This window comes from Falco cherrug, chromosome 15 (genome assembly GCF_023634085.1).
Source record: "Falco cherrug isolate bFalChe1 chromosome 15, bFalChe1.pri, whole genome shotgun sequence".
In the NCBI taxonomy this organism is placed as follows: domain Eukaryota; kingdom Metazoa; phylum Chordata; class Aves; order Falconiformes; family Falconidae; genus Falco; species Falco cherrug.
Window position 1 is genome coordinate 15,223,634 of NC_073711.1, and position 27,352 is coordinate 15,250,985.

Sequence of the window (27,352 nt, forward strand, 5' to 3'; positions counted from 1 at the left end):
AACACTTCCAGTCAATAATTCTGAGTATATGTAAAAGGTAAGAATAAAAGTCATGACAAAACAAAAAAAAACAACCCTGCGCAGAGCCATTGATCAGATGTAAAAATTCAACAAAAAAGTCATCCAGCACATTTTACAGGGATAAGCCCCAAACACCCCACCAAGTATAACTTCATGCAATTAAAGAGTTGGGGGGGGGGTGGGGGGGTGGGAAATCCATTAGGAACAGCAAATACACAGAATTACTGAAGCTTCCTGCACAAGGAACAGTAAATAGAAGAGATCTGGATGGAAGACAGTTACTTTCTTGGTAAGACTTCTAATTTTTTCCTCAAACTCCCCATTAAGGCGGCAAAACAAAGCCAAAAAAACCTGCCTCTTTGGTTTTTTCCATAAAGCTTCAGGCTATTTGCCAAAAAAGCAGCTTTTAACCAAAACAAATTCCACCACAAACACTGTCATTCGGACTGGAATATTTTTCCTTCTTAACAATATTGTCTCCCTTCAGTTTCAGCCCCTCCATCAGGGAGGCTGCCTGGTGCAAGAAGGCGCCAGACATGGGCAGGCAGGAGAAGCAGGAACACACCACTGGCAACTTTGCCAGCAATGTTTCTTTTTTTCCTTTTCAAACATAGCCGATTCCAGCATCAATGCACAAAAACACGTTTCAGAGCCACACAGTAGTTTCTTGTGAGATGCACCTCACCTATTTGTGCCAACAGACTGGTCATCTGCTGGCAAGTCCCAGATCTGGCAGTAGATGACCCTCAAAAATTTCAGCAACATTTTGAGGTCATACAGTCCTAGTGATTCTGAGGATTATGCTTTATTTGGAAAAAAAGCCAAACAAATGACCAAAACAAAACCCCTCAAAGTAAGGTGTTCATGGTTTTGTGGAAGCACTCTGTCTGACAGAGGTCTCTCCAGTTGAGAGCTGCACCACCACAGAAAGTTGCAGCTCTTTCCTAATGGTGGAACCAGCACATTTCAAAGCAAGAGCCACTGTCCCAAGGTGCTGGTGCTGTGGCTGTGTGGTCAACCTCCCTGAACATCCCACCTTTCCAATGTCGCCAGCTATGCAGGGGCTCCACAGAAGTGAAGTTTTCCTGCTTGTAAACGCAAAAACAAGCATGAACCATTGCACAAAGCAAAGCTACCATTTCCACATGTTAAAAGCACACCAACAGGAATAGAAGTACTAAGGGCATGTGAGCTGGAAGCTATGACCCAAGCAAAGTTTTTAAAAAAATGCACCAAAACTTAAAGATGTTTTTAATTCTTTAAATAAGAAGCAAAGCTTGTGAAATTCAGCCACAATTTCCTGTTTTTGACTTAAGATAAAATTTAAAAAATATCCCAGGCTTTACACAAACAATAATCTAATCTATAAATTGGAATGCAAGAGATGTTAATTAAATTTCAGAGAGATTAATTCTGTATTGTGGGATCCAAAACAGGCACTGCAGAACCTGCTGCAATTCTGAGACCAACCTTACACAGAAGGGAAGGGGAAAAAAAAAAACCCCACCCCAAAAACCCGCAAAACACAACACCAAGCTGCAAGCAACTCTATTGAAGAGCAGTATACAAATAAATAGGCAAATATCTGGGAAGTTGCAGGGTGTTTCTCATCCATGAGGAGACACCTTTTCTCCCTGCCTTGGGTGGTTTTGGACAGGGAGGACAGCGGGTGGCATGCAGGGGCTTGGTGCAGAGCCAGGACCACCTGAAAGCCCTAGGTAACACGGACAGGTGGTCTTCTTTTGCTCCCCTTGCAGTGAGTGACAGCAAAACCCACACAAGCCCCTCGCTCTGCACAGCTGCCAACAGCAGGACTTACTTCCCACCCCGCACAGGCAGCCTGGACCAGCACCAGACTGGACCAGTCGGCAGAGCACCGACTCCTTCTTCCCTTCCTCCTGCCACCCCACGTGCCACCGGCCACCCACACAGGGCCACCCACCCACACTGCAGCACCCGGCACCACTGATCCCCAGGATCCCATGCCGGGAGCAGGGGTGGCGAGCCAAAGTGAGCCAGAGTATTGCCTGCTTGGGGTTTTTGGGGGGCAGTAGTTCAGATTTCTGGTAATTGAAAGCATAAACAAAAAGATGAAAAGCTTTAAGGGTTCAGGTGTAGCAAAGTCCAGCTATAACCCAACAGTTGGCTCATGCCAGGGAAGTGGGCACTCTCCCCTGTCTCTGCTCATGCCCCAGAGGTGCCCTGTGAGCTTTGGGCTGCTTCTGTCAGGAATGGCTGAAGCCCAAGGGCCAGGGAGGAACAAGTTCGCTCACGCAGGTTGCCCATCCGCACCCGCCAAGAGCCACAGACAGTTCCGCCCCATGGCCCTGCCCTGCAGGTGCCACAGCCGCCACCCAGGCGAACAATGGAAGGGTTTACCAGGCTGGGAAGAGCCTGACACCAGCATTTCAAGACCAGCTGGGTGTAATGTTCTTCCCAGGCCTGGTCTGGAAGAGATTCGCTCTCACCCAGCAGCACCGTGTCGGCACCCGGAGCCGTACCCTTATCCCGCTGCGCTGCTGGCCTGGAGGGCCCAGCCTCCACGTGCAAACTCCACTTTCACAGAAATACAATGTGATCAGCTCTTTGATCTGGCGGCCCAGCTCCCTCAGGTCCCCCTTGATGGACGGCTGGCTCCAGCCAGCATTTCACGCCCCTTTGGCTCGCCACGGACCAACCCTGAGGGCCTTCGCTCCCCAAATCCCCCCTCACTCAAGCTGAGAGATACCCATGGCCCAAGCAATGAGCCTGACCTGCGAGGGGCTGCAAGGTTCCCAAAACACCTTTGACAGAACCACACTGTTTCTGAAAACAAACTCCCTGGCATGCAACGTCCTCCAGGGAGAGAGAGGCCTGCAGGCAGCTCCAGCGCAGCCCCGGGCCGAGCGTCCCGCCATCGCAGGACGTCAGCTCCCTGCACAACCTGACAGCTGTGCAACGCCAGCAAAAACAGCCCGGGCATGGCGAGAGCCGATCATCTGTAGGACGTTTCCCACCAACTGTAGAAATATTTGCTTGAACAGCCTTGGAGTCTTTAAGGAAGAACTCTACCTTTTTTTTCTTTCCCTTTTATCCCGCCCTTTCCTATCCACTATTTCCATTTCTCCATACAGCCAACTAAACCAACCTGACCCACCCAAGCCCTCCACGAACAGACCCAAACTACCAACCCTTCCCCTCGCGGAACAGTCACCCCGCGTGGCCACATCCTGCTGCCCCTCGTCAGACAATTAGCCTTAATCCTCGTTAGTTCTGTATGTTTCCTTTAAATCCTGTTACCACATTCCTCCGCGCACTGGAGCGCAGCTCAGCCAGCCTCGGCCTCCTTGGTGGCGGCGGCGGTGACCTCGCCGTGCCTCCCGGCTCCTGACCTGCCGGAGCTGCACTGCTCCCAAGGGCTGAAACACTCCCCAACTAATCTATCTTCACTGATTAGTTCTTAATCAGGAAGGCAGACATGAACGAAAGGTGCAGATGAAAAGAGAAAGGGGGAGGGGGGGGGTCAACAGGAAAAAAAAAAAAAATACGGTTTTCTTCAAGGAAAGGTTCCCCTTTGCTGCTGCTTTAGGAGACCACTACGAAAACTTGCTCCAAAAGCAGCGTTTGAAGTGTAGCTACTTTCATATTTATAACATTTGAGTCACTCCAGAAAACCTCTGCCAAAGCAGGCCAAGTTGGACTACTACATTCATTTATTTTGGAAGTTTATCCAAGCCTTGGTTAAAGATAAACAGCGCGCTTGGATGTGAAAGAACATCAGAGCCGGGCTGCCAGAGCAGCGGGGAGCTTCCAGCCGCTTTGATAGCGCCAAGGCACGAGATGGTATCAGCGCAACCCAAAATGTACTTACTCCTTCCTGGAGAGGCACGGCAAAAAGCACCGGGAAGTTACTGCTTCTCCTTAGGAGGCATGCGTGCCATACTAACGTTATGCAAAGGATTCAGCTTTGAAATCTCAGGCACAATCAAGGCATTTAGACCTGACTCATTAATGGCTTACAGTTAATAGGCTGGAGCTTTAATTCCTCTGTCTGGGGGCTTGGGGGTATTTAAGCCAAATCTGTAAAAAAAAAAAAAGTTATATATATTACAGCTGCGCTATTGATCTCTTACTGCAGGTAGGAAGCACCTTCCAGTCCAAAACACCCTAAAAACCCAAAGTAAAACCAGACTTTATCAGGTCTCCACTGATTCCTAAACAAAGTAAGTGTGTCAGTATTCCTAAACCTGTTTCCAGCAGGGACATGGAAAAAAAGTAATTGGTAACACATCTTAACGCTCACTACTCAAACACGCCCAAGGAAAATCCTCCATGAAACAAAGGTTTTACAGAGTGTAATTCTCTCAAGAGCAGCACCTGCACTTCCAAGACTGCAAATTAAGTCTTTCAACTGAAATTTTAAGGCAACGCCAACACACCAAAACCCTGGATCTTTCTTGTGAAAAGCTGATCTAAAAACACATGGTTAACATATTGCCAAATTTGCGAGACACCCCGAAAGTGACGATGCGAACTTTTGGGACTTCAAATAAACAAATTTGAACTAATCAATCTGGAAAGTCTGTTTTCTATTTGTGGCTTCGGGTTTGCTGTTTTATGTTTCTTTTTTTGTCTTCGCTGTTTGTTTGCTTTCAATTACCCGGGCCCCTTCTTATCCTAACCTCTAAAATTCCCTGTGCTGTGTGCCGGCCGGGAGGCGGGCAGCAAGACACCATAGTCATGCAATTCCAAATGTGAGCTGGAGGATGAGCTGGAGCCTGCTCCTTCTTCAAAAGCTGCTGGTTTTGCTCTCAAATGAACATTATTTTTTGGTGTGCATCCCCCACAGCAAGAGTATGGCACTGGCAGCTTGGCGCCCTCTCCTCTAGAGCAGGGACTATTTGCTGTCTCCCAGGTCATCAGGAGGTAGCAAGCAAAGCTTACCAGATGCAGGTTTTATCACCTCAAGTGGAACTACTATTTTCTTTATGGGAACCCTGGTTTTTAAGGTTTTATCAGATCACTGCGATTACAAAAGCTTCACTTACATGCTCAAAAGCTCCTATAAAACCTCTAGTTCAAGGTTTATTTGGTCTAGGTGGTTTTCAACTTGGAGGAATGACTTGCAGACACAAGTAATTTGTCCTGTAAGCTTTGACTGACCAGTCGCTCCATGTGCTTGAACCACGCCTGCCTTCTGAGCAAAATTCCATCAACTCACTGACCAAAAGGTGTTCTTTTAAGAATATGTTAAAAAAAAATGGGGGGTGGGGGGGGTGGGGGAAGACCTTGCAGCAAAAAGGAAGTTTCAATTACTTTGTGAAATCAAGCAGAAAAATTAAGATCCAAGCAAACTTTATTAGCTCTGACAAGCAAATGCTGATGCCTTTGTTTCCGATGTGTGCAAAACTTTTACTAAGGAGGGAGGAGTGTGTGGCTTGGGGTTTGATTTTTCTTCTTTTTAAACCACAGAAATATGCTTGGTTTTTTGTTTTGTTTTGGGGGTGGGGGGTGGGGGTTTTGGTTGTTTTTTTTACAACGTGCTTTGCTACAACTGGGTTTTGTAAAGGTATTCAAACAAAGGAATTGGCACAGAGCTATTACTAAGCAGCTGATTCTTCTCTAAGCATCCACCAACATTTCCATATGTCAATAGTACTTCGCAACCACATTTATCTATCTAAGAATCCATATTAATAAGCCCTTCCCCTGCCTGCAGAACTTGCCAAGCAGAGTAACAGTGCAGATAACTTAAGAACTTAGAGCAGGTTAAAAGATTCCAGAAAAAGATATACAAAAGGCCAGATTTTTTCAAATGCATTTTGCATCCACGCATTTTTTTTTTTCCAAGGCAGTTTGGCTCTTATTAAGCATTTCAGTTTGTTCAGTTTGTGGTCTGCGATCCAGGGGCGACTGGAGGGGTCTCTGGAAGCGTACACAGAGGCAGCAGCCTGAAGCTTGCAACATAGGGAGCTCCGGGCCCCCCCCCCCCCCCCCCCCCCCAAATTAATTTTTAGAGAGCTCACAAGCTAAGTCAGTTCAAGAGCTCTACGGTATCCACTGCCTCGCTCAGCCCTACACCCCTCCTGCTGAACAAACTACCTCCTCCGCCAGCAACTCCCACTGGCTCCCAGCTCCCCCAGGGCAGGCAGGCTGCAAAGCTGGCGGAACCGTTTTTTCCCCCCCCACCCTCAAGGACCAAAAAGTCTCATTTGCTTAGAAAATAAAATTCAGTCCAAGAACAGGTCCTGGACAGACATAAATGAGACTTCAGTTATAAGCGGAAAGTTTTCCACAAGACATTTTCATAGCAAACTGAGACCGTTTTGGCACCCAAAGGGAAGGCAGCACACTTGCGCTGCTCCAAGCTTGCAGCTCCCTGGTTGTCCCCCCAGTTTAGCTCAGTGCAGGATAACCACCTCAGCCCAGACAGAGGCAAAGCCTTTTCCACAGCAAGCTACTGTTGAGCCCAGTATTTCAGCTGGGAACCACCCACTGCAGAGCAGCTTTCCAGAACAGGAGCCTGGAGGAACCACTGCCATCAACCCAGAGATGCTTTTCCACAGCATCACAGCCACAACGCAATTTTGAGTTTATCAGCAAGAACCCACATTACATGTCACTATGTAGCTGCACACTACAAACATCCAGTAAGGCAGCAAGTTTGTGGCATGCTGCATTTTCCAGCCTTGCCCACAAAAGCACAGAAAGCCTTTTCTTGCTTCATCAGTGACTCCAGCAATGCTGCCAAGCCCTCGCTTCAGCCTGCCTTCCTGGGAAGGAAGGTGCTGCTCTGCCACACATCTTCCCTCTGCTCATGACTGGAGAAACAGTTTCCCAGTTTCAGCTGGACTCAGAAAGAGGCACCAATTAAAGGGGTTTCAGAAATAATTAGCTCACGTCAATCTGATGCAAACCAGGGTTGGGGAAACAAAGGCAGATGAAGGGCTCTAGGAGAGACAGCCAGCAGAGCTTGATCTCACAGCAATCCTTCCATCGCAGCTGGAGGACCAAGGCACGCATGTGTGCTCCCCAGCTCACCCCCTCCCAAGGTCAGAGCTACCAGGGACTGTTGGGACACATGACAGGCTCCCAGTGGCTATCAGGTCCTGGCTTGCCAGGCCATCAGAAGAAAGGCTGCATGGGAAATTAATGAGCAATCTGTGTATATGATGTTGGGGGGGATGATTAAAAAAATAATCATCATACACTGCTGCCTGCAGCAAGCAGGACACCACGATTTAACATAACTTTCCAATTTTAAAGGTTAAAAGACACACACCATGTGTTATTACAAAAGGCAGGCAAGAACATATTGCTCAAAGGGGACGCCAGCACTGAAAACAAGGAGGTGGGTCAGATTTAAATCTAAACAGGTCCACCGCACATCCATCCTAGGGCCCCTGTTTATAAGTAGGGAAAGCCAACTTTATACACAAAGATCACATACTAGTAGTCCTGGCTGCTCCCAGGAAGAGAAGCTGCTTTTCAGCTGAACTTTGAGAACTGTTCGTGTAAATAACACGAACCTCCAAAACCACATGTGGCTGAGCCTGGAGCATCACAGAGAGCGAGCAAATAAGCAGCACAAGAGGAGACAGGGGAAGTGCAGTGCCAGAACACCTAAGGTGCAACTTTGCCAAGACCTTTGAAACACCCCTGAAACTGGGCCACCGTGCACAGCTAAGAGCCAGGGAGGGAAGAGAGAAACTGCTGGTGGAAATCCTCCCTCCAGCAAGCAGCACAGCCCCAGGTTTAGCACCCCTGAAAAAAGGGGAGCAGACCCCTTCCACGCCCCGGAAAGGCAGGAGGCACCAACCCCAGCTCTGCCTTGCCCCAGGCATGGCAGGCAGGACACCCACTGGGAGATGCCACCCTGGCAGAGCCCAGTGCCAGGGTTGCTGCCTCCTCACCTGGGGGTATTTATTGGGAGCAGCAGCATGGTGATGGGACCACAGCCCCCCCAGCACTGGTGACAGTCTGAACCATCCCCTCCACCTCCCACGTCTCAGCTTTATCTCCCCTCAGACAAACCACCTCAGAGCTAAGACCACAGCTGAGTTTGAGAATACGATTTTTACCTGGGGAAAAAAAAAAAATGTGCTTTTAAGCCCTTGCCTGCTACTCCCACCAAGCATTACTTTTTTTAACAGCCTGGGCATCTGCTGCAGAAGCCACCCAGCTCACACAAGCAGCACACTGTGCTCAGCCAGCATAACACGACCTACGTCCGAAAACCCATCCCGCTGCTGGAACAGACTCCCAATGTATTCATCCAGTCTGGAACTAGCAGCCCGCCAGTATTTGTGGAAAAGGCAAGACTCAAATAGCTTAACCTACCCTGGAAATGGTGAGGAGAGGGTGGGAGACAGGGGAGAAAGGATTAAGATAAGGATATCACAAAATTAAAAATTCCTCCTTCTCCCCCTATCACCCTGCTCACCTCGGCACAGCTGTGAACACCAGCCTTATCTGCCAGCAGGTTCACAGGGGCACTCCTCCTCCTCCTCACATTAGCATAGATAAACTCAGCATCTTTTCAACAAATTACAAGCCAGCTTCTTTGCCACCAAGTTCGTTTGAGCCAAGTCCTCCCAGGAGGGACAGCAGCATCCCAGACGAAGGACACAGCCCACAGGGAGAGCAGGAGGGCACGGGAGGCCACCTCAGCCTTTTAAGACGAGACCACCTTTTAGGTTTTCCTGCCCTCCCTCCAAACACTGTGGGGGCACATGCCTTCTCGGCACTGCTCTGCACAGGAACATGGCACCTCTCCTTCCCCACACCTGGGGTGGCTTCGCCTGCCCCACACGTTGGATGGCTCATGCTGCCAAGGCAAGCTGAGCCACCTGGTTTTGCAGAAACCCCTCCCCAGCCTGGAAAGGGACCCAAAGCTGGGATCTGCCCTGCAGCCAGCAACAGACCCTACACCCACCCAGGACAGTCTCCTCCCCTCTAGCTAACAGTGTCACCTTTTCTTAGGCCTTCCAGAAAAAGCAGGTTTGGGAGACCTCAGTCCCAGGTACCACAGAGCGTCCCCCTACAGACCCAAATTTTGATCCCTTCTCATGCACAGCAGCCAGGCTTGTGCAAACAGCTTTCGTGGGATGGAAAAGCAACACACCCAGCTGAAAAGCACCTTATCATACCAGGGCATAATTGCATCAAGGCTTCTGCTAGCAGGAATCGAAAGGGTTTATTTTGTCTTTTTAAGAATGGCCCTGAGCAGCCTGGGGGGAGCACCAAGTGCAAACAGGACCTTTGCCATCCACCTCCCAGGTGGTACCATCCAAAATCCACCAGCAGGAAGGCAAACAGCCCCTGGCACACTGTGAGCCCCAGGGAAGGGATGGCTGATTAGAAGGATAGGATGCACTTACCAGTTTTGTGAGTCCTTCCCAAGCAGGGAGAGGGGCTCCCACCCTCCCCACAGCCACTGCTCTGCTGTCACAGCACCCTCCATCAGCAAACACACTCTGTAAAAAATTTGCAGCTAAAATGAGCGCAGAGGAGAGCTGGGCAGCCCCCACAGCACGGGGACATTTAGCAACCTGCAGGTGACACGAGGAGATACTAGCAGGGCTGAGGCAAGGCTTTAATGCGAGGGCTGCCATCAAGATTTATTTTTTTAAATTCTACTCCCTCTTAAAAAAAAAAAAAAGAGAAGTTCCCTATCCTTCATTACCAAAGGGACAGAATTGCAGCCTTCCATCCTGCACCCTGGGACAAAAGTCCAAGTTAATTCTGAAGCCTTGAAGCTTCACCCAAGCCCCCAGGTAAGAACATTTCCAGGACTGCGGCAGGCTTAGGGACAGCGCCCCTCCTGCTCTCATGCTATTTTCAAACAATGACATTTTTTCCAAAACAAAGTGTTTTGCAATCCTTGAGCAATCCTTTCCTTTTCCAATAAAAAGTTAAATTCTTTTCATTCTCTGCCAGTCAAGATGCACAACCACAGGCAAAACCACCAGCTCTAAATCCACCCACCCCACAGCCAGCCATGTCAGAGCCCTCTCCCTGGGCTCCCGCACTGGGCTGGCACCAGGCAGGTCTTGCTGCACCATAAGCTGCTCCCAGGAGATTTGGGAAAGGTTAAATTATAACTTGAAATTTTCCCTAAACGGCTTGACTTGTCTTCTGAACCTAGCTCCTGTAATTGAGGGATTTCACTTAATCTATTTAACTTCCAAGTGTGCTTCTTCTGCCATAACTTGTTTCCCCAAAAAGAAATTGCTTAATGTCTCAGAATATTAAAATATATTTATTACTGAAAAGCCACAGAGCTGAAAATGATCTATTTATCATAGCAATATAAATATTTCCAGCTCCTAACAAAGGCACAGGAGAAAGAGCTCTACATCAAAACATAACTGAAGCCAATAAAGAGATTTGCTCTGAAAAAAAATTAATATGAATCAAATCCCGAGGAAGCGGATTTCATGGCACAATCCTCCTATGTTAACTGCCCGGTAGTCTCCCAAACTGCCAGTCCAAAGGCAACATACAGTAAAATTTACATTCTGTGGTCACTCAGACACACATCTGGAGCAAAGGCCTGCACTTTAAAATAAAAACCCATTGAGAACATTTCTGGAAGAGCTCTGCAGTTTAAAAACACCACCTAGGAACCAAGTGGGACTGAGCAATTTAATCCCAGAAGACACACAGTCAGCCCCAGCACACATCCCTGGATCCAGCTGGGAGAACACAAGGGGTTAAAACATGTGGTGGGCTCATCCAACAGGAGGAGCATGAAGAACCTATTTAAAAGGAAGGATCAGAAATAAGGAATTTTGCCAGTTTTTACCCCTGATAAATCTGCATTCCAGTCTGTCAGCTATCTTGTTATCCCCAGAGCTGCTGAAGTGTCTTTGGCTGTAACTATGCATGACTCCGGCTTTGAGTAATGGAAATAAAGTATGTGCATTGCAACTGCAGCGTTCCTTTCCCAACCCCAGAAAAAGACAGACAGAGCAGGAGGAGATCCTAGAGCAGCTCAGGGATTTTGTACAGAGAAGCTGGAAAGCTGCTCACACTCTGCATCAGCTGCCCACCCCACCAAACCTGCCTGGGGAAGGATGCCTAGAAGTTGTAAAGGAGATGCCAAGTTTTAGCCTAATACAGCAGCTTTTATTGTCTGCTATAACAAACAAATAAATACTCTTCCAGATTCACAAGTCCAGTTTAGCTGGCAATACATACCCGGCAAACATTTGGAAGCAGTATTATAAAATTAAACAAAGCTATCATTTACAGGAAACCCTGCCTCGAGTACAAATTATAGAGTTGTTAAGTTTATCTGGCAATGCCTTGCCCCTGAGTGCTATATAATTATTCCTAAATCTTTCAGGAAAGAATGCAAATATTTTAAAACCGTAATTCATTGACAAGTAGGAAGTCGCATTTAACCTTTTGTGCATATTTTGATACCTAGAAGTTAACCCTTGCTTGACACAACTGTTTTTGAGTAATCTATTGAGCTGGCTGGTTGGCGAGCGGACTCATCCCTGATTTCTTTCGGCAAGGCTGGCATCCTCACGGGCTCAGACACTGTGTTTTCAAAGCAGCTTTGGGGTTGGTTTGGAGCAGCATCGTGCCAGCCAGGTTGTTCCCCACGCAGGAGCCTTCCCAGTAAGGGAGGTTTTCAGGCTGCTGAAAGGGCTGGCTGTTCTCACGGGGGTTACGGCAAAAAAGTGGTATAAAGGGGCCTTTAATAAAGCGGAGGGCAGAGTTATGCAGTTTTTGCCAGCTAGGCGCCTGCCACCGGGATCGCCACATCCCTTTGGTGGGCTGGATTCAACAGGACAGAAACAGCCCTGAGCCCTGTCCCTTCAAGCCTCCTCTACCTACCAAGCCTGCTCTCCAACCAGCCCCAATTAACTCACATTAATTAGCAGAAGCCATGTGGCTAAGAGCACTGCCACCTTCCCCACCCCCACCCAAAAAAAAATATTGTTTTGCAAAGGTGGAGAAGGTCAACTCAGCCCCTGCCCAGGCCCTCCTTCCAGCAGCCAAGCCATAAAATCTACCACCGGCCGCAAATAATTTGGGGCATATTTCTAAAGAAGTGGTCACCTGTAGCCAAAGGGGAGAAGGCATGCATCCCCTGGGACAGGCAAGCAGCATCTGCAAAGCCACACACACAACCCTCCACCCTCCCAACAGCACCAGTCAGACAAGCACCTGCTGCCCTGCGGGGACTCATCCTGCTCCAGAGCAGCGCAGTGCCCTGCCGCTGGCGCTCAGCTCTGCCATCAGTGCTGCTCTGAAACCACAACACACCTGCCATTAAGCTAAAAAGGAAAAAACAACACCTCACAACAAAACATCCACCCTTACCTTTTCAAAAAGTAGCACCCACTCTACTGCATTCTCCCTCCCAGTGACATTACTTATTAGTAAGAGCTCAGCGGTGGGTTTTATCCCCCGGCGCTACGCAGCAGCTTCCCGGCACTGCTTCTCAGACAGCAGGATACTGCAGGAGGCAGGTACTAGCAGCCTGTCATACAGCAACGCCACCGTTCACAATTACTCAGACACAGAAAGCAAACAAGTACTGTATCAAGGTTAGGCTACAGCAGTTAATCCAGTAGCTTCACATACACAAAAGAATATCGGCGATGCACGTCAACCATCACAGATCAGCGCTTCTGACACGGTGGGTCTCAGGCAAAAGGACCTGGCATCTTCCTCCCTGTGGGAGCAGGTCAGTGGACTCCCTTCCTTGCAAACAGCTAAAACCAAGAGGTTTTAGTACAAAGATAAGCACTGTACTGAGATATCGCCTAAAATGAATTTAAACCAACCTCTGCCAAGATGCTACGATGCTCCAAACCACCACTTGGGTCTTTCAGAAGTTGCCCCAGCAGTACAAGCCCCCTTTGCCTCCTCTCCTTTGCAATGACAAGTCATAAGCTTTCTTCCACAACTGGAGCCAGGGAAGGGTTACCTCCTCACCCCAGTGCAAGCCCACTGCCCTGCTCAGGGAGCAGGGAGGCAGAAGCATGTAAAACTGAACCAGGAAGCGATTGCACTAGAAGAAAGCAATCTCATTATAAGAGGTAATGAAAGCAAACCACAATTATTATGTAAACAGCACTGAATCGTTAGCAGACACTATCAAAGCCATTTTTCCCCCCACTGAAAGGAAAAGCATGTGGTCCTATGGCACCCTCAGCTCCGTCTCTGAACTGAGACAAAACTCCAGAGGAAGCCCGTTTGTCTTCCTCCAGCCCAAACTAAACCAGTGGCACCACTCTGAGCTGCACACCAGGTTTCTGCCGGCTGCCCACTCCCAGTGCCTCTGCCCTGGCAGGGGCTATTGCCACTGGTGCCCCACCACCTCGTCCTGCCAGGCACCTTGTGCTCCCTCACAACTGCCAGCCACTGCGCTTCAGAAATCCAAAGGTTGGCAGGTGGGCAAAAAAAAAAATCCGTCCCCCACAGACCAAAGGCAAAGCCAGGGTGCCCATGCATATCTGCCAAGGGAATAATTTTCAATCAGGCTCGTAATTGTGCTGGTTTCTTTTATCACATACCTGCCCTGTCCTCCCATGGGAATGTGCCAAGGAAAAGCCAGGGAGGGTGCTGGAGGCTATTTCCCCCCCACTTACAGCTATCACCAGTCTCACCCTATCACAATGTTCTTTCCAATAGCACCCACTGGAGCTGGGCAAAGCTGCTTGCTCTTTAATCTTCCACAGGGCAAAGTTACCTTTAAAACAAACAAGCAAGCTCCCTTGTAAAGAGGACACTGCCAGCCAGTTGGCTATAAAGACACTCAAACAAGATCCTCGTGTTTGTAGAAGCAAAAACTGCATTTCAGTCCAGTAAAAATCCTGGCTCCGTCTTTATGTTCCAAGAATGCTGAATCAAAACAGGCTTCGCTCTTTAAAAAGAGGAGAGTACAAAGAAGCAAAAAGTTTGTATTAAAACCCATGTAATCTTTTTAAAACACCATTATTAGAACCTGTAGCACCAGCCAAGAGTGATTTATCACCCTCTGTCATCACAGCCTGCAACACAGAGCTTTTTATACCAAACTGTCAATGCTACCAAGCTAAAGCCCCAGCTCATAATTTTTTAAAGTTGGCCCTCCGTTGCCAACAAATCCCCTAAACCTGGGGATCTGGGGGTCCAGAGCACTGCTGCTCCCCATCACAGCCACTGCCAGGGGGACCAGCGGGGCAATGCGACCCAACACCGAGCGTCCAGCACAGGCTCTGCACCCTGCTTTGAGGCCAGAGGATGTTGTAAGTCAACACAGGTAAACAATTCGCCAAGGGTTATTTCAGCTTCTTTCAAAAGGAAAGTCAACGGGCCGTAAAGGCTTTAACTACATTTTCCAATGCGAGCACATCCCTTCGAGGGACGTACCAGGAGGTGCCTAGTTTTCACACAGCAAGTGGTCAGAGCTCTCCAAAAACCAGACACCCTGACATTTGGGGTTTTCCTGTGAAGTTGTTACTCCAACACACCCCAAATCACCAGTAATTTCTAGAATAGCTCTACAAACCACAAGAGGTTAAACCGACTGCACATTACTTAAACTAACCTAAGTGTGACCCCTGGAAGGGAACAGCTATTGGATGTTGTGGTTCTGTAGAAACTCAATTACCAAAGCCAATTTCCTATGAGCATTTTTAAAAAAAGAAGGAAAAAAAGCAGCAACAATGCTGACAATGTGTAAGGGCCACATATTTTCACCTCCTGAAAGCTGCAGCCTCGCCTGTATAAGAACAGTTCCTATTCCCACAAAAATGTTGAAACATATTTTAAACATTTCATCATTGTTTGCTCCCATCTGAATTTGCTTAAAATCCAGACAATTCTCAACTTCTAAATTGGAAACATTAAGAGAAATATTCCTTTGAGATCCTTCACTCAGGGCAGCTCCTCTCTGCTGACCACATACCCTTCCTACACCAAAACCAGCAGAGAGAGCAGTCCCTCACAGGGAACACACAGAAATCCAAGTCCATCAGCCACTGACGGCATAAGCCACAGAAAATACAAAGATGGGAAACTAACAGATTGTATTTTTCTGCTCAAAAGACGAGCAACAAGAAAGAAGTATTTCTAAGAGTGCCTTTCTGGGGGGGAGGAGGAATCGGGCAACGCTTTACACAGGGAAGGAGACACTACCACCCCAATTTCACATTAAAATCAACATTGAGCAGCCCTTAACAAATGCCGATGCCACTGGTAGGTACCCACACACACATTTCTTAAGCACCATCTCCATCCTTTCAAGCACTGCACTTGGCCAGTGAGGTGATGCACCACTGCCCTTGGGGGCCACCACTGCTTCCCCATCCCACCTCACGCCATGAGGACACAAGATGTGCCAGACTGCAATGCATGAACTGGTGGGGAAGATGCCTACACCGGCCATGGCCGTTTGCAAACACAAAACACCACCCTAAAAAAACAATGTCGCAGCCGCATCCTCATGGGGGCAAAGCCTGCTGACAGCCCACATGGCTGCCACCGCACCCATAAAACCTCTGACACCTCCTCACCGGCTCCCTCTTCCCAACGTGCTGCTTTTATCTGAGCACCATTCCTTGAGCAGAAAGGTGTAAACAAGAAGAAAATCCCCTGGAACAAACACCGCACTTCAGGTGCAGCCTCCACAGGACTGCACGCATGCTGCACAGGCAAAGGAACACACAGAATGAGCAAAATCTCTGCTAGAAAAGCAAAAGTGTTTCATGAAATGCTAAGGAATGTCCTTAAACTGGGAAGCAGGTAAGATGGGCGGCAACAAAGTAGTTCTCTTTTAATTAAAATGCTTGGCAATTAAAGAAAAAAATAATGATACAAGCAGCAGCTTTCTTCCAGAGATGCACAAATCCCAGCAAAGAGTACCAACTGCCCCTTCCAGGGCACCCGAGGGGTTTGCTATGGGGCATCTTGGAGCACACAAGGTAATTTAGGGAGCAAGGAGGAAATTTAAGCGTTTTCACAGGCCCTCGCATTGCTTAGCAAAGGGAGAAGGAAGTTATCTTCATAATCTCAGAAGAAAGAGAAAGCAGGAGGAATGCAAGGAATGCAAGGAGGTTATTGCCCCGGAGACCAGGGCTGGCAGCCCGCTCTCAGCCCCCCGGCTGACAGCGAAGAGACCCACATCCTGACCTCTTTGGCTAACAAGAATTTTCTTGGGGGGAAAAAAAAAGGTAGAACAAAAGCAAGGAATCAGGTCCCGAAGGGCTGCTCCTCTTTTGGGAGGAGGCAAAGGATTTTGCCCGATAATCCTGATGCTCCACGCCAGCACTGCCCAAAACCTGCAGTTTGGAGAGGAAAGCAGGAGGGCAATGGGAAGAATTGATCCCATGCAACTCGACACGCATGCACACCCATAGAAGCGCTGTGGTGAGCACCCCCTACTCATCAGGGGAGCAGCTACAGGTGGAGGGGACAGGAGGTGAGAACCATGCGCCCAACATCTCTCAAGAAGCGCTGGCAGCCTTTCTCCATCCACACAGGCTCCAGGATGCTCGCAGGGCTGGCAACCCATTGCACATAACCAGGACGATGGGGTTCCGCACAAAGCCTCAGGCAATACAACAGAGCAGGCTGAGACCACGGACATCACCACCCCGAATAACCTGGGACCCTTCCAGCCTCCTGAGAGAGGTCCCAGCCCCGCTGGGCAGATACCACCTGCACCTCCAAGACAGAAGATGCTTGTCTGGGACCTCCTCCCATCAGAGCCATCTCACACCTATTGCTTGCAGGCAGCAGGGATGCTTCAACCTGAACTTCCTTGGCTCTGCAGGTATCAAGGATAAATACCGTGGCAGAGGGGAGAGGCAGAGACCTGAGGCAAACCCAGCGCCTCGCTGCCGTGTCAGCCTTGCTCTGCTGCTGTTTCAGCGAGAATAAAAAGTCTGTTGACATATGAAAAGCCACAGAAAATCTCCCTGAAACTACAAAACAGTACTGAAAACATTGTGCAGCTCAGGCCTCTTGCACAATGTACACACATCTATTCAGCCTCTTAAAAAACAGCTACATGTCTAAGGAAACATCTGATAATTAAGGCAATTTTAATAATAGATAATAATTTGACTATGAATTGTATGGAATGTAATGACTGCTTATTCTGGCAGAAAAAACAGAACTTTCTATGAAGTGTCTGCCAAGGAAAACGATACTCCTACTCAGCCCAGACCACTGCAAGCAGTTGCTGCTAACCACATGCTTTGCGCTGCCGGCTGCTAGGACACAGCGCGCTGCTGCAGTCGAACAAAACCCCGCGCTGCAGATTTACAGAGAGCGAGCAGAGTCCCAGGCGAGCGGCGGATGGAGCCGTGACTCAGCCGGGGGCCGCCGGCAGCTCTTGCCAACACTGGCCGAGCCACGCAGCTGCCAGCACCGGACACCAGGGCGCTCGCCAGTGGCCTGTGGGCAACTCCACGCTGCCAGCTCCCCCCCCCCGTTGTTTCCAGTTGCTAAATGACATTAAGAAGCAGCTAAAAATACTTGAAGCGATTCTCTCATTTACTTTTCCATGCCAGCACTTGTGTTTGCCGTAGGGATGTTCTCCAATGGTCACTTCCCTACCCACGGGTGGTCAGGCAATTCTTCTATTAACACATGCCAGGCAGGAAAAACCACCCTGCAGGCCAAGGACCACTGCCTTCACTGGACAAGAGTCACTGCAGACAGCTACAGCTGGTGGCCAGGAAGCTCCACACCTTCAAACGGATGGCAAGGAGGACCAGGCGTTATCTGGTACTTCTCTTATCCCAACGAGCCCAGGAGCCGTCTTGTGCAAACTGCCAGACACAGCAGTGCCAGACAGCACAAGTAACACAGCCCTGGACGAGATCCAGAAACCATTTCTCAGTTGGAAGAGGCCACATGGAAGAGGAGCACATGAAAACCTTAAAAAGCGTTTGCTGAAGCTTATACATAAAACAGCAACGCCAACAAAGCAGCCTTCCCGGTCGACCAAGGCAGCACACCTGGGTGACGCATCATCGGCATCCAGCTGACAACCACAAACACGCCAGGGACGGGTGAGCAGCAGGACATCGGGGCACCCCTGCCAAAGTTACTGTGGGCAAAATCCCAGGAGTCTAAAAACCAAGGGCCAAGTGATTTCCTCCGTCATGGTGAAAGAACTGCTCTCCATCACTCCAGCCAAATAAATGCGGCTATTCCATTAATTCAGGGACAAAGATCACATCGAGCATCTTCACTAAGACTGAACACAGAGTCCTGCTTGTGCCCAGCTCCCTGCAAAGGCAGGCGCCAGGCTCATTCCGTGCTTCCCAGCAGGGCACCGTCCACTCGAGCCTGCCTCCACGCCACTCTGAAATCAGGACAGCAGTGCCAGTGAGAGAGGCATTGCACTTCTGCAGGAAATTTGCAGGTTAACTCATACAGTTTTCCACCAACAGGCAAAATTTATTCCCCCCTCCCCTTTTCAATCCAGGAAAAGAAACATCTATTTCTTCCAATTAGCAGGAAAAGGGAAGGAATTTCCATCCATTTAACACCTGATGGCAAGAAGGAGCCTCTTGAAAGAAACATTGGGGGTTTTTGTTTTTAAATCACAGCCACCTGCTGTGGGCCTCTGGATGCCACCAACACCAGCTTGCTTTGCATTTCATGCTGCAGCCGCACCAGACCAACCAGGGCGAGCAGCCCCTGCAGATGGTCACTCTGAGGGAGTTTTGCTCCATCACCACTACAGCCCAGAGACACGTACGTGGGTTCAATAAGGAACTTCGAGTAGCATTAGAACAAAAATAGCAGCTACAGACTGCAGGACGGAGACCTTCCCAAGATGTGCCCTTTCCTCAGGAAACTTTCAACATCATCTTAGAAAGCAGTTACAGGCTGGTGCTCTCCCCACACCAGCCGTTATCTATACACTATCAAAAGCCAGGTTTCACAAACCAACCATCTACATCAGCTCTACGCAAGCACTGATCTCTCCAGCAACAGCAGCATCAAGATTGTATCTCACCACTTTCGTGAGCTCTGCAAAATATATTTCACAGGGCTATAGGTGCAGAAGCTACTGAAGATCCCTTGGATACAAGGCAGTACCAAAGGGCCGTGACTTATGAAATGTTTCCGTGAAGATTTATAGCAGCTGTCTTTACACCTCTAACACTGAGTTAACATAAAAGGAAACAATTTCTATATGCTCCACACTACAAATAACACATTTTAGACCTCTTATCAAGCAAGCAACAAGCTGACCAGCTGCACACTTCTTTCAGAAATGCTTACGTACTTCAGTTAAGATATAACCTGCCATTTACGCATACTCTAATTGGGTCCTAAACCTGGTCTAAACAAGTATTAAATTGAACTTATGAGTAATTACAAACAAGGAACAGGTGTTTAATGTGACGGAAATAGCAACGATACAGATAGAAAGATTACTGAAATAGGCATTTCCTTGAAAGAAAACAAAAAGTTGTACACAGCTACTGCTCCAGAAGAATATAAGTGTAGCAAAAAAAAAAAAAAAAAAATTAAATCCATGTGAGATGCTGCTAAGCCCCAGATGACCCCTGTGAGGGGCAAGTTTCACTTGCGGTCACACAGCCCAGTGCAGGGGCACATCTGCCCTCATCACCAAGCTGCTGCACTTTAACAATTCAAGGACAACATTTTAAACCCTGACATGAGAGAAGTCTCTTACACTTACAGAAACTAATTTGCCACAGCTTTTAGGACACCTTTTTGGAAAGGTGTGAGGAAGTTTCTGTCTGTGCACTGTGATCTAAAGCAATTGTGTAGAAGAACGGGAGAATAAAGCGCAATCCACCAAACTGGTACAAAAATCTAAAGAACTTACTTGGTGGACTTCAGACTCGAGTTCACGCCAGTAACAACCATGTTTCCATACGTCATCCCATCAGCACCACAGCCCGCTGAACTCTCTCCAACCTGTTCTCCACCACAGTTCAGGGAGCAGAGAGGCATCTGTGGATGCCTTCCAAGTGGAAGTCACCAATTTCCACCATCACCCCAGCAGGACACTCCTCCAAACACCCAGTTCTCCCTACACAGATTTATCTCGTTCTCACTGATCAGCCAGGCTAACTGCCTTCCCAATTCACTCACCCACCTGGAGGAAAACACACTGCTATCACCTGAAACACAGACTGACATCAAAGGTTTGGCAAGTGACTCATTTTTCAAGAGACAGTACGCACCACGGACCTTCCACCCTGGTGCCAGCCCTCAGCCCCCAGCATCATCAGCAGCATCATCGCAGGCAGCGCTTCCCACCCAGCCCACCACACACCCTCTCCCTGCGCTGACTCCGCAAAGGCAACAGCAGGTGAAGCCCCACACGCTCAGGAATTAAAAACCAAAACCAGCAGTGGGGTGAGTGGTTACCACCTGCCTACACCAGCTGAGCGGCACAGGAGGGGAGATCCGGAGCCTCTAAATAGGACACACCACAACCACACGAATTCACAGGGGGAAGGTGAAACTGCAGCAGGTGTAGCACCCCTCTCGAGGTTTAATTTTAAGTGCAGCCGCACTTGAGGTACACCACACTCCGAAGCCGTACACAGCACACCTCCTTTAAAGGCTTCCACCATCCTCTCCAAAACACCCTGCGGTGCAGGATGACTTTTAAAAAGTAACTTTGCCCGACCTGTTGCTTACCAGGTGAGGCCAGCCGCAGGCTCCCAGCATCCCCCAAACAGTGACGTAACCCAGACGATATTTTCAGCGTACCATTGCAGAAAGCCCTTCTTTTGTTAAATAATCTTACCTTGCTCATCACATTTCTCCAACCCCTGATTCCAAAGGGACAGGGTCAAACCAACAACAGTTTCTGAGCCTCAAATAGAAGGCCTGCCAGCACGATCTACTCCCGATATCCTTCAAAGCTCACCAAGTCACCTTAAACAAGAGTATATAGAATAAGGACTAGGTCAAATCTTCCCAATACGGGATGTATGAGGAAGCCTGCTCGCGTCCTGATCCTACACCGATGAGGGCTGGACTCAAACCAAATCCAAGCCTATTTACTAGGGACCATTTTACAGAGCAGGGAGGGTGATGGGGAGAGAGTATTTTAACTGCAACCAGTCAGACGTTTCTCATTAAAATATTTCTTGGAGAAGTAAACGGGCCTGCAATTTTATTCCAACAGATGTAGGCTAAACGCATATCATTAGCCTGACAATATAAAAGCGCAAGCGACTGAAATCATTTCAGTTTTGTCAGTGAAAAGGATAATGTATGCATATCTGGAGGGCACACCAATGGTAAAGATTACCCCCAGCTTCTATCTCAGACGTCTAAAGGTATTTACTTGGGGTCTGTCTGTGTTGTGACAGTGTCCTAGACCGAAATGAATGCCTCTCACACTCCACATTTTTGAGCCATTCAGTCATGCATTTTTGTTATTGTTGAAAGTAGTGCGAAATTGCAGTGCATGAGCTGGAGTCCTTGGTGGTCTCCGAGGGTTCCAGCTAAAAAGGCACTTCCTTTGTTCAGCGGAGAATGCGGTCCAGTAGGTCATTCAGAAGGGGAAATAAAAGCAGCGGCCCTGGGAGGGAGATGAAGGATGAAACAAAAAGAATAAAATGTTTTGGGTGTGAGCACATTAGCTACCATTTCCTACTGCTGCCGGCTGCGAGCACTCCTGTCCCCTGGATGCGGGAGTACCTCAGGACGAAGGTGGAGGGAAGAAACAAAAACGGGGGGTGGGAAAGGAAAGAAAAAAGCGGAAAAGAAACCGTTCCTGCGGCCCTCCGCCGTGCCAGCGGCACCTGGGGCGCCCCCCCGCCGGGCAGCGGGGCCGGCAACAGGCGCGGTCCGCCCGCCGCCCCGCACGGGGGCCGAGCGCTCCGGGTCCTACCGCTGCCGAGCCGGGCCGGGATAAGCGCCGAGCCCCGAGGGAGCCGGGCCGGGATGGAACGAGCGCCGAGGCCCCGGGAGAGCCGAGCCGGGCCGGGAGAACCGCCGAGCCCCGGGGGAGCCGAGCCGGCCGGGAGAACCACCGAGCCCCGGGGGCGCCGAGCCGGGACAAGCGCCGAGCCGGCCGGGAGAGCTGCGCCGAGCCGGCCGGGAGAGCCGGGCCGAGCCGGGACAAGCGCCGAGCCGGCCGGGAGAGCCGGGCCGAGCCGGGACAAGCGCCGAGCCCCGGCGGAGCCGGGCCGGGCCAAGCGCCGAGCCGAGCCCCGGGGGAGCCCCGGCGGAGCCGGGCCGGGCCAAGCGCCGAGCCGGGCCCCGGGGGAGCCGAGCCGGGCCGGGACCAGCGCCGAGCCGGGCCCCGGGGGAGCCCCGGCGGAGCCGGGCCGGGCCAAGCGCCGAGCCGGGCCCCGGGGGAGCCGAGCCGGGCCGGGCCGGGACCAGCGCCGAGCCGAGCCCCGGGGGAGCCGAGCCGGGCCGGGCCGGGACCAGCGCCGAGCCGAGCCCCGGGGGAGCCGAGCCGGGCCGGGCCGGGCCGGGACCAGCGCCGAGCCGAGCCCCGGGGGAGCCGAGCCGGGCCGGGCCGGGCCGGGACCAGCGCCGAGCCGAGCCCCGGGGGAGCCGAGCCGGGCCGGGCCGGGACCAGCGCCGAGCCGAGCCCCGGGGGAGCCGAGCCGGGCCGGGCCGGGACCAGCGCCGAGCCGAGCCCCGGGGGAGCCGAGCCGGGCCGGGCCGGGCCGGGACCAGCGCCGAGCCGAGCCCCGGGGGAGCCGAGCCGGGCCGGGCCGGGCCGGGACCAGCGCCGAGCCGAGCCCCGGGGGAGCCGAGCCGGGCCGGGCCGGGCCGGGACCAGCGCCGAGCCGAGCCCCGGGGGAGCCGAGCCGGGCCGGGCCGGGACCAGCGCCGAGCCGAGCCCCGGGGGAGCCGAGCCGGGCCGGGCCGGGACCAGCGCCGAGCCGAGCCCCGGGGGAGCCGAGCCGGGCCGGGCCGGGACCAGCGCCGAGCCGAGCCCCGGGGGAGCCGAGCCGGGCCGGGACAAGCGCCGAGCCGAGCCCCGGGGGAGCCGAGCCGGGCCGGGACAAGCGCCGAGCCGAGCCCCGGGGGAGCCGAGCCGGGCCGGGACAAGCGCCGAGCCGAGCCCCGGGGGAGCCGAGCCGGGCCGGGACAAGCGCCGAGCCGAGCCCCGGGGGAGCCGAGCCGGGCCGGGACAAGCGCCGAGCCGAGCCCCGGGGGAGCCGAGCCGGGCCGGGACAAGCGCCGAGCCGAGCCCCGGGGGAGCCGAGCCGGGCCGGGACAAGCGCCGAGCCGAGCCCCGGGGGAGCCGAGCCGGGCCGGGATAAGCGCCGAGCCGAGCCCCGGGGGAGCCGAGCCGGGCCGGGATAAGCGCCGAGGGGGAGCCCCGGAGGGCCGAGCCGGGCCGGGCCGTGCCCCCGCACTCCGCGGGTCCGGGGCCGGGCCGAGCGCGCACAAAGGCGGCGGCGATGACCGCGACTCACCGCTGATCTCGTGGCTGGGCGCCTCGCTCTGGCTGAAGCCCTTGGCGGCGTAGAGCCTCCGCACTTCGGAGCAACTTTTGGCGCGGGGCTCGGCGGCCAGCAGCAGCGGCAGGCTGAGGGCGGCTAAAGTGCAGAGCAGGGGCGGCAGGCAGCCGCGCCGCCGCGGCATGGTGCGGGCGGGCAGGGGCCGGGCGAGAGCGCCCCGAGGCCGGAGCCGGCCCTCCGCCGAGCCTGCCCCGCCGCGCCGCGCAGCAGCCGCGCCCGCTGCCGTGCACCCTGCTCCGCCGCGGCTCCGCTCCGCTGGCCCGGCGTGCGGCGGCGCTCTGCAAACTTGGCCCGGCAGGAAGCACATGGGGTGGTGAAGGAGGAGGAGGAGGAGGAGGGAGGCGGGGAGGGCGGCAGCCAAGCAGGATCGCGCAGGGCCGGGACAAGCCTCTGCAGCCCCCGGGAAAATCAGGAGCTGGGATTCGCCCGCCCAGCGAGGAGGAGCGGAGCGCGGGGCTGCCCGCCCCCCCTCCCCGCCAGCAGGCTGGCCCCGGCCCCGAGCGGGCGCGCCCCGCTGTGCCCGCCCCCCGCGGGGAGCCCGGCCCGGCCTTGTCCGCCGCCGGGGCCACGCCAGCCCGGGGCCGCCGCGCTCCGCACCGCCGCGGCAGCGCTGGCCGCAGCATGGAGCCGGGGCTGCGCATCCCCCGGCCGTGGGGAGCTGCCACCCGGTATTCCCGCTCCCCTCCATCGCCAGCTCCGGAGTGCCCCGCCAGGGAAGGAGAGATTCCCGGGAAGGGGCTGGGCTGGCTGTCCTTCCTGCGCTGGAGCTGCAGACGGTTCAGCTCTGCACCAGGTTAATAGGGCCACCAAGCTGATGAATTTTGGCAGCGCTGTGACAGGTTTGAACTATGTACATGAAAGACTCGACAAAACCGACTGGTGTTTTTCTCCGATCTTCTGTGTCCAAGAGTTTGGCAGGACAGAGGCCTCAGGAGCACACACACACCAAGGTGCTGCGGCCACTCTTCCTCCTTCATACCCAGCCCTGCTCGCAGACACATGCACCGGTGTGTACAAGCCCTGCTAAACCCTTGGACCAGGGATTTAGGTCCAACAATTACTGCTTGCTTCTGTTTACTGAAAATCACAGAAACACTAGTGCAAGAATAACAGACACTGTCGCAATTCTGCAGGGCTGCAATGTCACTTAAAGGGACTACTTAAGGAGACCTTGCTCCCCACCTGGCAGGATGAGGTCTCGCTGTCCGTGTCCCCTGGGTGCAGATGCTGCACCGGCAGCCCTGTCCTGCTGCAGCATCCCTGTGTCTGCACCCGGTGCTGTGTCCCGGCACAACGTCATTTGCCCCATGACACTGTAATGGCCTTGTGACAGCAGCATTTAAAAAAAAAAAAAAAAGAAAGAAATGTGTGGCAGTTTACATTTCAATATGCTCCTTTATGATACTCATTTCTCTCATTGCCATGTTGGGGAAGGACAGGCTGAAACAACAGCAAAGGAAGTTGCTGGCTTCACCCCCTTGCTCTCAAGCTTTCGTCAGTGAAATGCCAGGCGGGTCAGGAGGAAAAGACCCTCTATTTATTTCCCTGGCCAGGGCCCGCGGACAGCAAAGCACAGCCATGCTGCCCCGCCAGGCACTTCTCATGGGAATGAGATGCTCGCTCAGCTCTGAGCTTTCCAGCAGCTTTCCTTGGGGCAGTGCAGGCGGCTGCAGTCAAGGAATTACTCCAAAAGCAAGGGAAGGCCATGTTACCACAGCCCAGCCCAGGTCAGCCGTGATGGAGAGGCTCCTGCTGCGGCAGGGCTTCCCCTTGGGCAGAGATGCAGGGAGCATCCCTTGCCTGCACAGAAGATGGGCTGCACCATCCCCAAGGGCAAAGAAAGCTCGAGTTTGCTTTATCATGGTTTAAAAACTCTCCAGAGACAAATCCAGTCATCCTGATGGGAAAGGGTGTAGGGTTCTCAGTCACCCTGTCATCCTCCGGGGCCACTCACACCCAGCTGGTGAGACAAGCCAGGCCAGAAGTTCTCATGAAATTATAAAGTGTCCAGAGAGAAAATAATCCTCTAGGATCTGGCCCTGCAATGTATGACTGAGTTCTGGTTTTCAAAGCACTACCTCACCCCCCCAGCCTTTATTTGAAGAGACAATGTGAATTTTAAAGAGAACTCAGCAGGGAGCACTGCATTTTTTATTCCAAAGTGAGAGAGAAAACGAGAGTGAGAAAGTCTGCAGGGTTAGAGACAGCTTGCCATTTGTTGTTTCTCATAATCCCATACCTCGGCGGGATTTAAGAAACCTCCTGAAAAACACGGAGGGTTTTGTCGAATACTTGATCAAGTAGTTAAATCAAAGGCTGCAGCAAAACAATAGGACTGCCTGAAATTTTTCATGAAAAACTTTTTTTAAGGAACACAAAAGTAGCCTCTCTCAAAAAAGAGATTTTTCTCTGAATTTTTCGCCTTCTCCAGCATTTTCACACATCTGACAGAACCTCCCCAGCCTCCTCACCCCAAACTGCTTGGGTGATTCCCCTTCCCCAATTCTCTCGCTTTCCCAGGATGAAAAGAGACAAAAGCAGAGCCAAAAACTTGCAGTTTAGTTTTAAAAAGAGGGTTTTTTCCAGGGTGAAAACTTCTAATTTCCCACCTCCCCCAAAACTCTTCTCTCTCCCCATTAGTATTTCTGCCCCCAGACTCAGTGTTTCTTTTCCAGCCCTAGAAGATACCTTGAGGACTGCCATGGTAGCACAGGATGCTCCCCAGTTCTGGGGCTCACGTCCCCATCTCCCCTACCTGTCAGGGAGCTGAGCTCCTGCTGTCTGTAGGGCTGCCAGAGCTGTTTCGGCTCTGCCCACACACAAAGTTGGCTGCAAGTCTCTTCTGTTATGTAGGGGGACCCCCAAGGTGACCCCACCACTGGCACGGGCACGCCTGGGCTGGGCAGACCCGGTGCAGCCGTTGCTGGCCCTGGTGCAGGAGACTGAGACACGGTGACATCACCCGCATTGCGTCTGCACGGAGCCTCTTCCAGCATATACCACGGGCCTTGCACAACTTGGCATTTCAAATTTCCGTCATCTCATTCAGTGGAAAAATTGCAGCCCTGCCAGCTTTTTGGAGAGAAGGAAGGGTAGGGAAGGAGAAACCAGAGGAGACCTGGTTACCCTGCAGTTTCTCTTCACCTTCCTCCAGTATGCCACCTCTCCTCTCCAGCACAGAGCTCCAGCCACGCTGCTCCTGCCCGAGCATTCGTCCGCACAACAAAGTTATGTCTTTTTAACTAAAACCACTTTGAATTTGCTCCAGACAAATTGGCACAAACCTTTCACAGGGGTGTGGTTAAGTCAGTATAAATCTTACTGGCATCGACCGAGTCCACATCGGCGATGTACGGGCTTACACTAAAAATCAATACAAGTAATTCCCACCTGTGTGGGATTTGCTGGATCGATTTTAACTTCAGGTCTGCGGGAGCGGGGCAGCCGTCTAGCACCAACGAATCTTGGCAGCAGAAAGGAACCCCAAGCTCAGAAGCAGCACCGATTATATCTGAAAATCCAGCTGGGGTCCTGTGAGGGCTTAAGCTTTCAGTTTGATCTAATTCTGGTCCTGGCCAGAGGTCTGCCACAGCCTGGTGGTGTTTCCAGTTGTCTGTCAGGGAATTTACTTGCGAGGTTGTTCTGGGATAAAGATTTCAGATGTAACCCTTTAGGAAAGCCTGGCTGAACGCAGCCCTTGGGCTGGCTGTCGTTAAGGGTGGTTAAATCCTACACTCTGGCAGGAAAGCCTGGGCCACAAGGAGGTTTGAAAGTGTTGAAAGGGAACTGGACAGGCATGTCTTCCCTGCTCCAGCTCATCAGCAGGAGATGGCTCACTGTAAAACTGAACCAGGTGCATTCACTCTCCTGAGGCAGAGCAGTGGGGCTGGAACAAGGGAGGCTTG

The 27,352-nt window shown here is 51.9% G+C and overlaps 1 protein-coding gene across 1 annotated transcript in view; it reads right to left on the bottom strand.

The window, feature by feature from the left end:
• Nucleotides 1-23,751, bottom strand: part of GPC4 (glypican 4) — a 69,757-nt gene extending 46,006 nt beyond the window's left edge. The window contains exon 1 of the mRNA XM_055727476.1: nt 23,403-23,751. Coding sequence (XP_055583451.1) covers nt 23,403-23,571 — 169 coding nt within the window. The 5' untranslated portion in view covers nt 23,572-23,751. The remainder of the gene's footprint in view (nt 1-23,402) is intronic.
• Nucleotides 23,752-27,352: the final 3,601 nt, after the last annotated feature.